Source organism: Chrysochloris asiatica, unplaced genomic scaffold (assembly GCF_000296735.1).
Source record: "Chrysochloris asiatica unplaced genomic scaffold, ChrAsi1.0 scaffold00115, whole genome shotgun sequence".
NCBI lineage: Eukaryota > Metazoa > Chordata > Mammalia > Afrosoricida > Chrysochloridae > Chrysochloris > Chrysochloris asiatica.
The window spans coordinates 6,146,647-6,157,938 of record NW_006408633.1 but is presented as its reverse complement, the minus strand read 5'-3'; the positions used below and the strand labels follow the sequence as shown (position 1 = coordinate 6,157,938).

At 39.0% G+C, this 11,292-nt stretch overlaps 1 protein-coding gene across 1 annotated transcript in view; it reads right to left on the bottom strand.

Moving 5' to 3' along the window:
* Nucleotides 1-11,292, bottom strand: part of CLOCK (clock circadian regulator) — a 93,026-nt gene that overhangs the window by 27,748 nt on the left and 53,986 nt on the right. Inside the window, exons 13-15 of the mRNA XM_006868052.1 lie at nucleotides 3,309-3,450; nucleotides 1,895-1,995; nucleotides 1,244-1,333 (exon numbers count right to left, since the gene is read on the bottom strand). Coding sequence (XP_006868114.1) covers nucleotides 1,244-1,333; nucleotides 1,895-1,995; nucleotides 3,309-3,450 — 333 coding nt within the window. The remainder of the gene's footprint in view (nucleotides 1-1,243; nucleotides 1,334-1,894; nucleotides 1,996-3,308; nucleotides 3,451-11,292) is intronic.

Sequence of the window (11,292 nt, the reverse complement as noted above, 5' to 3'; positions counted from 1 at the left end):
ATATGTTCTTTTTGACGATGAATGCAACACCATTCCTTTTCAATTTGTCATTCCCTACATAGTACACCATGTGGTTGTCAGATTCAAAATGGCCAATACCAGTCAATTTCAGCTCACTAATGCCTAAGATATTGATGTTGATGTGTTCCATTTCATTTTTGACAACTTCCAATTTTCCCAGATTCATATTTCGTACATTCCATGTTCCGGTTTTCAATGGATGTTTACAGCTGTTTCTCTTCATTTTGTTGTGGCCCATCAGAAAATGAAGGTTCTGTGTACTTTTCTCCCCCGAGCTTAACTCTATTCACGTCATCATGGTCAACTCTACTTTGAGGAGGCATTTCTATCCCCAGTAGCATTCTGAGTACCTTCCCACCTTCCGGTCCTGTATCTGACAATGCTTCTCTGCTATTCATAGAAATATTCAATATCTTTAGGTCTATCGTATTTCTCAGAGTCCTGGTGTGGCACTGTGGGTTAATGTGCTGAACTGCATGCTGATTTGAACTGCAAGGTCAGTGGTTCGAGCTCACTAGTCACTCCACAGAAACCCTATATAGAGTTGCAATGAGTTGGAACTGACTCAACGGCACTTAACAACAACAGTATTTCTCACAGAGTTCGGTAGCATGGTGGTTATGAGTCGTGCTGCTAACTTCAAGGTCAGCAGTTCAAAACTACCAGCCATTCCGCAAGAGAAAGATGAGGCTCTGTACTCCTGTAAAGATTTCCAGCCTTGGAAACCCTATATATAGGATCACTGTGAGTTAGAATCGACTCCATGGCACACCACTACCACCATCACCATAGTATTGCTCAGTGAAGAGTGTTGGAGTGCACAACAAGCAGGACAATTCTTGGTTGTACAAGACAGTCCTACATATACTGAAGGACATTTAGCATCCCTAGCCCAAGCCAGTGGTACCACTTAATCATAGAGAATCAAAAATGTCTCCAGATTTTGTAAATGTCCACAGTTGAGATTTACTAGTTTAAAAACTATATTTTGAAGAAATCTTTATTAGCGTAAGGAGTTGTGACGTGGTGATATAGGATAAGCACTGGACTGCTAACTACAAGGGTCGGCAGTTCAATCCCCCGTTGCTCCTTGGAAACCCTGTACAGGATTGCTAGGAGTCAGAGTCGACTCGATGACACTTAAAAACAACAACAAATATTAGCTCGGAAGCAATTTATCATTTTATAACGCTCATATTATATATAATAATAATAAAAATACCTGGGACATGCCTTGTGGCACTGGCAAATTTGCAGCTTGAGACATCACTGGCTGTGTTAATGACGAACCAACAGGCTGGGGATTTCTGGACTAGAAGAAAAGAAGTAATCCTGGAATGAGGGTTGTTCCCATATGTGAGCACTCCCACCAGAGGTGTCACGATACTTTTAGTAAATGAGTTTATATTAATTGGGAATGTTTTACTTACACTGTTAAATTTTAATGTATTAATTGGAAATTTCTTACATTTTTATGTTTCTAGGCCTTACAGGGTCGCTATGGGTCGAAACCGACTCGACGGCACTTAACAACAACAACAACAACAAGGCCTTACATATGTTCCTCAAAAAAAGTAACTAAACTTAACTATAGGTGATTGGTATTTGAACTTAGATAAAAATGTCTCTAAATTATCAGCTTTTCACATCTGAGGAGTAAAAAACCAAAACCCTAACACCTGACCTGAAAACAGTTAAATGATATCTATGACAACTATCTCACACACACACAAAAAGTGGTCTTGAGTAAATGTAATATATCAACAACCACTCTGATCTTTATAGGAAGGGATCATGAATAAATGGAATGCTTAGATAACTTTTTGCCTTTTAGCAAATCCTTATTTAAAAGAACGTCAACTAAAGAGTTTACCTGACTACTGAACGATGACCTCCCGTGTGTCATCTTTTCATGAGCTGGTAAATGCTGTCTGGGAGGAGTGCTTGTATCTGTCTGAACCTTGGTTGGTGTTGCTGAGGTCAACAAAAACAGAACAGTAGAAAGTACTTTATAAAATAGTTTCAAAAGACTCATTTCAAAATGCAATTACATGAATAAAAAAATAATTGAGTTACTTTTCCAACCATTCAATATAGTGAAGTCCACTATAACAACATGATTTATTTTCATTTGAAGGTATATAAACAAACAACATATATTGTGGTGATAATATACAAAACATTCTCCAATTCAATAATTTCTTTATAATTCAGTGTCATTGATTACATTCATCTTTTTTAAGAACAAGGAAAATAGCTGATATGTTAAACTTTAAATATAAAAGTGACTGCTAACTTAATGACAATTATGAACATTTTCATAATGATGAAACACTGAAAAATTTTCAAAAAGTAATCTGGTTTAAAAGAACACTCAACTGATTTTACTAGTAAACAAAAAAAAAAAAAAGGAAAGAATAGTTTGGCTTTATGAGGGATAGTTACAAACAAATTAATAATACCAATATTATTGTTATGTGCTGCTGAGTAAATTCTGATTTACAGTGATAGAATAGAACTGCCCCACGGGGTTTCCTAGGCAGCAATCTTTATGGGAACAAACTGCTAGTTCTTTCCCCCAACAGATGGGCTTGAGTCACTAATATTTTACTAGCAGCACTTAACCACTGCATCACCAGGACTCCTTCGAAATCATCCTTAACAGGCTGGCAGTGGTAGAATTAGAGCACTTGCTTCAGAAGAGACTGGAGCCTTAATCCAGTGCCCAGGACTGTTACCAACATTGCTGTCATTGTTAAATGCTGTTTAGTTGATTTGGCCTCATAGGGACCCTGTATAAGATTTCCTAGAAGCAGCTGGTGGGTTTGAACTGTCAACCTTGTTGTTAGCAGTCCAATGTTTATCCTACAATGTCACACTAGGAGTCCAACATTACTAATTGCTTGTTTTACAGATCACTTGATATACTTCTTTGCTACCTGCCAGTACTGTGCATCCTACACAGAAATGGAACACTGATCATTTTAAAGCACCATATGAAGGAAAATGAAGTCATTTGAAGGTATATAAACAAACAACATATATTGTTTATTGGTGTGGCGCTGTGGGATAATGCACTGGACTGCAAGGTTGGTTTGAACCACAAGGTCAGTGGTTCAAATCCACTAGCCGCTCCTTAGAAACTCTGTACAGGGTCACTATGAGTCAGAATCAACTCAAAGGCACTTAACAACCACAGTGATGGAAAATGCTGATTATCAGTAAACACAAACACTTTTAGGAGCACTCTATGTAAAGTAAGTCTACTTTCAAGTTAGGGTACTCACAGGAAGGGTCTGAGAGTGCTGTGTGAGACGACTTTCTTGAACTCCTGGAGGAAGCAGAAGGGGTTGGGCTGTGGTCAAATCTTTCCAATGCTTCCTTGAGACTGACTGTGTTGATACGGTTTTCAGACCCAGAATCTTGGCTCTAAGGGGACAGTTCAGAGATTCCAAATTATCAATACTGCTTCCTTTCAAAAAAAATTTTAGCCATGTACCTATGCATATACTAGGTAAAGAAATGAAAATTTATTTTTTAGAGCCAGAAAGTGTTCACGTCTTTCTCTATTTAAAGAAATAACAAACTAAAGATAACAATCTTTTCATGTACAAGCTACTGTAAGCATCTTTGGAACTTCAGTGCCCGTGCTCACAATCTTCCCCTTTACTCCAACTCTTTCTCCAAAATTTCAACATCCATATGGATGCTGCATCCAACATCTTTTCCTACTGCTTAGTTTTCATTGAACTCCTCCTCTCCAGTACCCTTTTCCTTCCAGTCTACCTCGGTTATTCAATCTTTGCACCTGTGTCCTTGTCGGATACTGTGAACACTTCTAAAAGTACAAATTAAAATCTGACTTTAAACCAGGGGGTCACAGGTCTCAGTATCAACTCCATGGCAACAGGTTTACTCATAGTACCAGGACGGCACAAATGGTTTGTACTTGACGACAAACCCACACAATAGTGCTGCAAGCAACAAGACCTTGAGAACTAATTCCTTGAGACGACACTTGGGGTCACCATGAATCACAATCAACTTGGTGACAACAAGCTTTTGTTTTTCTTTTCTTAAAACCACCCTGATGCACCCCTCTAAGTCACTTGTTAGAAACAATTAAGTGGTTAGAAACCATATAAGAACAATTAGAAATAACTGGCTCCATAGAAACAATTATATGGTTAAGTTGTTAAGTGCCGATATAGAGTTTGTGGGAGCACAGCCTCATCTTTCTTCCGAGAAACAATGATAGTCCAAATAAAATGGACACTCAATGCAACAGCAACACTGCTTACTTTTTCGGCTGGATTCTCATTCTGACTCTTCACAGTCATTCTATACCTAGTGCACTGTTTACACACCTCTGTCCTCATCTCTCTCTGTTAACAGCTTTACCTTATGCTAACAGGTAACGGTTATTTTGTGCCATCACCAAATACGTAATCCTGTTTTTCTAGTATAGAAGGTATACTCATATATCCATTTATTCTTTTCCTCCTCATAGTAATAGAGGAAAATGTCCTTAGCGTTTACTCAAGAGAAAGAACAAAAAGAAGAACAATAACATATGCATTAAAAAAAAAAAAAAAATCCATCCCTGTCAAAGTGATTCTGACTCATAGCAAACCTAACGGGCACAGAGCAGAACTGTCCCTCATAGGGTTCCCCAGGCTCGAAATCTCTACAGAAGCACACAGCCACACCTTTCTCCTCAGGAGTGCTTGATGGGTTTAAACCACTGACCTTCAGGTTGGCACCTGAGTGCTTAGCCACTGAATACCAGGACTCTGGGCTTACAAAGGTTAAGTCACCAAGTAGTGTTATAAAACCATATAAACCTTTTTATGCACAAATAAACTATGAAGCTAAGACTTCTTGGCATATCCTCCATCTAGGTCTTTACATTTCTGAGGATGTGCTTCCATCTCTCCAACTCTTCGATTTACACTGACTCAAAGCTTATGGGGACAAAAGAAATCTGAAGGGGGAAGATCACAACTGTAGGATGGAGGGGGTAAGGTTTCCCAGTGAAATTCTCACAAGACACTCCTTGCTACCCTGGAAGAATGAGTAGGTACACTGACTTGCTGGAAAGAAATTCCTCAGCACCAAGTTTCCTGGTTTTCTCACGAATACACATTTCAATTTTCTTAAACCTTCCTAATAAACCCCATGATGGTCCTGTGTCCTTTAAACAATCTGTCAAGATTCCCCGTTTTGAATCCCAGAGGACAGTCACCATAACCTTCTGAGCCAACCTTTTGGCCTTGAAGCTAACCTGCCCAGCAAGTTGCCTGGAAGCTACTGTTTTGACTGGAGCTTTTTTTGTTTTTTTAAAGGCACCCTAACAAGACTAAGAACAGTGTATTAGAGAGAGAACTTGTTTGTAGTCATCCACTGATTGCAGAGGCATATTTTGTTTAGAATAACCTCATACAAGTGTGCACTGGAACCCTAATAGCAATATATTCATTTTTTACTTATCCTCCTGTATGTATGCTTATGTTGTTGTTAAGTGCTGTTGAGTTGTTCCAATTCATAGCAACCCTGTATAGGGTTTCTGAGGAGCAGCTGGTAGGTTTCAACTATTGACCTTAAGGTTCAAACCAACCTTGTGGCCAAGTACTTATCCTACAGCGCCATATCATAACAAATATACACAAATGATCAGAATGATTTAAAAAATACTCATGTTATGAATGGGAGAAAAGGAGACATGAAACATTTACTGATAAAGATCAAAGACTGTCAGTATGGATAGCACTTCAGTATAAAGAAAATGAAAACCCTCACAATAGACCAACAAATAACAAGGTAAACAGAGAAGAGACTGAAGTCTTTTCATTTAGCTTGGATCTGTGATCATTGCTCATGGAAGCAGCAATCAGGAAATTAAATGGCATATTATATTAGGCAAATCTGCTGCAAAGATGTCCGTCTGAGGACTAAGGTGAGCCTGACCCAAGTCATGGTATTTTCAATAGCCTCATATGCATGTGAAAGTTGGACAATGAATAAACAAGAAAATTAGTGCATTTGAATTATGGAGTCAGAGAAGAATATACAAATGTTTAAAATACATACATATATACATATATGTATAAGGAGCTCTGGTAGCGTAGTGGTTACGAATCGGGCTGCGAACCTTAAGGTCAGCGGTTCGAAACCACCAGTCGCTCCACGGGAGAAAGATGAGGCTTTCTACTCCCGTAAAGATTTACACCCCCGTTGGAAACCCTGTACAGGGTCGCTATGGGTCGGAACCGACTTGACGGCACTTAACAACAACAACATACATATATGTATATATAAAACATTTTATTGTGAATTGAGTGAAGGTTTACAGACAAAATCATCAGTTTTATATTCAACAAATCACACACTTTGTTTTATCTCAATGATTGCAATCCCCTCTATACAACAACAGGTATCCTGCTTCCTCTCTCTCTCTCTGGTTCCCGTTTCCATTCCACCCACCTTCCCAGCCCTTCTCAACTTTGTCCTTAGGTAAATGCTGCTCTTTTGATCTTTAATGATTGATCATTCCATTGTAAGCATACCTTATATTGTTATTGTCCTGCCCCCCGCGCCCCCCCCACCCCCCGCAAATACATCTACCTAGCTTGTCTACCTAGCTTGGCTGAAAATTGGATCACAAAGGTTAAGTTCCTTTCCAGACCTGAAAGGTGGTCGAGGACGGTTAGTTTGGTTCCATTAGTCTCTCTGACCAATAAGCTTGGTTTTTATTTTTAAAATAATTTTGAGTTTTGTCCCACATTTTCTCCCACTCTGTCCAGGAACTTCTAACTTGATTCCTTTCAGAGCAGTTGGTCATGAATCTGCTCTCAGATTCATAAAGACTAATGTTGACATGTTTCATCAGTCCAGTGGACTAATTGATTCCAAGCATCGTCAATTCTTATCACTCTTATTTCTTTTGTTCATGTAGAGATCAATAGCTGCACCTTAGATGGCCACTCATGACTTTTTTTTTTCCTCCAACTTTGCTCTTCTAAAGCAATGTTTTGCTTATCTGAGGTCTCTTTCCTGCCATATGGTTAGTGATTTTTTTCCATCTCTTTAAAGTATGATATTGAAATCTGGATTGGGATTGTGTTATAACTATAGATTGCTTTGGGTAATGTTGACATTTTCTCTTTGGATAAAAGGTTGAGCTTAATTGATCTTAGAATTTTGTCAAGAAATTGTGACAAACTGAGAAACGAACAAGGAGGTTGAAGATATATGCAACTGGGTGAGTAATTATGAATTTAAACTGAGAAAAGAAGGGGAGTTGCTATTAGGTGCCATCAAGTTAGTTCTAACTGTTACGTACAGCAGAATGAAACCCATACCTGTGCCATCATCCTAGCCATGAGCATGGTCTATTTTCCCATTTTTGTAAGTATCGTTGGTTTCTTATAGTAGTGTTTTTTGTAGTTTCTTTGTATAGGTCTTTTGTTCCTATGGTTAGATTTATTCCTAAGTATTTCATATTTTGAATAGCAATTGTAAGTGGTATTATTTTCCTAATTTCCTTTACAGAGCTGTCTTTATAAAGGAATCCAACTGATTTTTGTGTATTGCTCTTGTACCCCCCTGCCTCTTTGCTGAATCTTTCAATAAATTCCAGTGATTTTTTTGATGAGTCTTTGGCATTTTCCATGCATAGGATTGTATGTATCATCTACAAATAGAGTTTTACGTTTTCTTTGCCAATTTGGATGCTTCTCATTACCCATTCTTGCCTTATAGCTCTTGCTATAAGACTTTGGAAAAGAATATTGACAAGTACCCTGGACTGTGAAAAGAACAAACAAATCTGTCTTGGAAGAAGTATTGCCAGAAAGCTCGTTAGAAGTGAGCATGGCAAGACTTTTTCTCTCATACTTAGGACATGTTGACAGGATGCACTAGTCCCTGGAGGACATCATGCTTGAAAAAGTGGAAGGTGAGTAAAATCAGGAAGACTCCCAATGAGAAGAACTGACACACTGCAGCAACAATGGTTTCAAACAACATCTGTGAGGATGGCACAGGTATGGGTAGTGTTTCATTCTGCTGTGCGTAACAGAACTGACTTGATGGCATCTAATAGCAACTCCTCTTCTTTTCTCAGTTTAAATTCATAATTACTCACTCTGTCGCATGTATCTTCAACTTCCTTGTTCCTTTCTCAATTTGTCACAATTTCTTGACAAAATTCCAAGATCAATTAAGCTCAACCTTTTAACCTATTTCCTATCAGTCAAATATATCTAAAGAAACACAAAATGGTGACAAGTTCTAATTGTAAATTTATGATCAAGAACATCAAGTGGGCCCTTAGTACGGCCTACCACACAGACTAAAATACTCTAGTGCTCTAGTCTCCTCACTTTCCTATTCTCTCGAACAACTATTTAACAGCTTTACCTTCTAAAATCTCCAGTCCCTCTTCCTCCCAACCTGCTAACACTGCTTCCTAGTCCCTGCAGAGCACTGCTGTACTTGTAAGCCCATCACTGTATCTATCTACCTTACAGTATTCACAGTCACATACTCTACCTTTCTTCATGCTACTGTAGATCAAGAGGATAAGCAAAATTTCTCTTAAAGGGCCAAATCGTTAACATTTTTGGATCCTTGGCTAGTCTCTGTCATAACTATTCAACTCTTCTTATATAGCTCAAAAGCAGCAGTAGACAATATAAACCAGTGAGTGGGGCTGTGTGACAATAAAACTGTATTTGTGGACATGCAAGTTTGACTTTGATATGATTTTCATGTGTTAGAAAACATTCTTCTTTGGTATTTTTCAACCACTTACAATACAAAAATAATCTGTAACTTATGGTTATTAACAAAACTGGATTTGGCTTGCAAAATATCGTTTATGTATGTGGCGCTGATGGATAATGTGCTGGACTGCAAGGTTGGTCTGAACAGCAAGGTCAGTGGTTCCAACTCACCAGCAGCTCTTGGAAACTGTATACAGGGTTGCTCTGAGTTGGAACTTAACAACAACATATGTGGTCAAGTCTTCAATATGAATCACATCTCAACATAAATCAAAGTTGCTCACAACTGGGCCAATATGCAACATCACAATAAACTGGAAAGTTTAGAGGCACTAATCTCTGGAGAAGGACATCATACTTGAAATGATGTCAAGAAGAGGAAGACCTCCAACAAGATGGATTGGCACAGTGGCAACAACAATGGCACAGGACCCAGCAGTGTTTCATTTTGTTGTGCACAGGTCAATCGTGGACTATGTAGATTACCTCTTTCACCTACTCAAGAACACTGCTCGAGAATTTCTAACCTCTGCCTCTGCCATCTTCAGTTTTCTTCAAAACATTCTCAATAGTATGCAAAAATGCTATTCTGTCTCCCATCTTGGGGAAAAAAAAGACTGAAAATCCAAGCCATTCTCCCTTATTAACTTCTATCTTTCTCCTCTTTGTAATGAAACCCCTTGCTACTTGTTGTCTCTAATTTCTCTTCTCCCAGAAAATTCTCCATTAATACTCATTCTACTCAGGCTTTCATCCATACTACCACACTGTCAAATCCACTCTGTTTACCAATGAAATACGTGCAGTTAAAATCAATGATCAATTCTCCCTCATTTAATTCAGCATGTTTCAGTTGAATCTGACAAAGCTACCACTTAATCCTTGTTATATATGAAGTCGTGCCTATCACATACTATTGTTGTTAGGTGCCGTTGAGTCAGTTCCTATACACAATAGATAGAATGAAACACTTGTCCAGTCCTGCACCATCCTTACAAATTCCTTAACACTTGATTGAGCCCATTGCTGCTGCCACTGTGTCAATGCATCTCATTGGGGATTTTCCTCTTTATCAATGTGACCCTCCACTTTACCAACCATAATGCTCTTCTCTCCAGGAACTGGTCCCTCCTGATAACATGTCTGAAGTATGAGAGATGAAATACTAAAGAGCATTCTGTGTGTATTTCTTGCAACACAGATTTGTTTGTCCTTTTGGTAGGCCATAGTACTTTCAATATCCTTCACCAATATTATAACTCAAAGGCATCAATTCTTTAATGATCTTACAGGAGCAGAAAGCCTCCTTTCTCTCCCAAGGAACAACTCGTAAGTAAGAGATGATGACCTTACGGTTAGCAGTCCAGCTCAAATCCCACTATGCTATCCACTTTTAGCTTCTAAATTCCTGAGTCAATTTTTGCTCCGAAGGGAGGATGAAAAGCTGAAGCCGAATTTTATCCTGGGCTGAAGCAGAGGAGGGTGAAAAACCATGTAGTTGACTGTCTAATCCACTGCAGCATGAGCACTGGGGCTCTGTTGTTGTTGTTAGATGCTGACGAGTTGTTTCAAAACACTGCCTGGTCCTGCACTACCTTCACAACTGTTACACTTGAGCCCAATGCTGCTGCCACTGTACTAATTCAATCTCCTTGGGGGTCTTCCTCTTTTTCCTTGACCCTCCACTTTAGCAAGCATGATGTCCTTCTCCAGGAACTGGACATAACATGTCCTGATAACATGTTCAAAGTGTGAGAGACGAAGTCTTGCTATCCTGGCTTCTAAAGAACATTCTGGCTGAAATAAAATGATGGTCAAATAGTGCAGGACCTTCTTCCAATACAAATCTGTTTGTTCCTCTGGCAATCCACAGTATTTTCAATATTGTTCTCCAACACCATAATTCAAATACATCAATTCTTCTACAATCTTCCTTATCTATCCACTGCCTAACTTGCACATGCATATCAGGCTACTAAAAATACGCAAGTGAACTTTAGTTCTCAAACTGTTATTTTGTTTGTTTTGTTTTTCAATGTTTTATTGTGAATTATATAATAGTTTACATGGGAGAACATTAGTTTTACATTCATTCTCTTGTGTATCGGATTGTGCCATGGTCACAATCCCCTCCAAGCATCATCAACCAACCAAAGGGCATACCCTGCAAGTCTGCCCCCTACACAACCCCCAACTCCCACCCCACCCCCAGTCTTCAGCACACAGTCGCTCTCCCTCTCTGGATCTAAAGTCCTCAACTGCCCCATCACTCTACGTCATCGTCTCTGCCTCCATCTCAGGCAACACTGCTTCTCTGGATAGGGTCCTGCTCTCTGCTCTTCTCCCTTGATGGTCCTAGGGATCTCCGCTCCTAGAGTGGAAAGTTAATCACTCCCTTCCTTGCTATAAAACATCTACCTTTACATTTCCAACCCTCACAATCAGTCCTGATAACAATTATTCACTATTGTATCACAAGAGACCC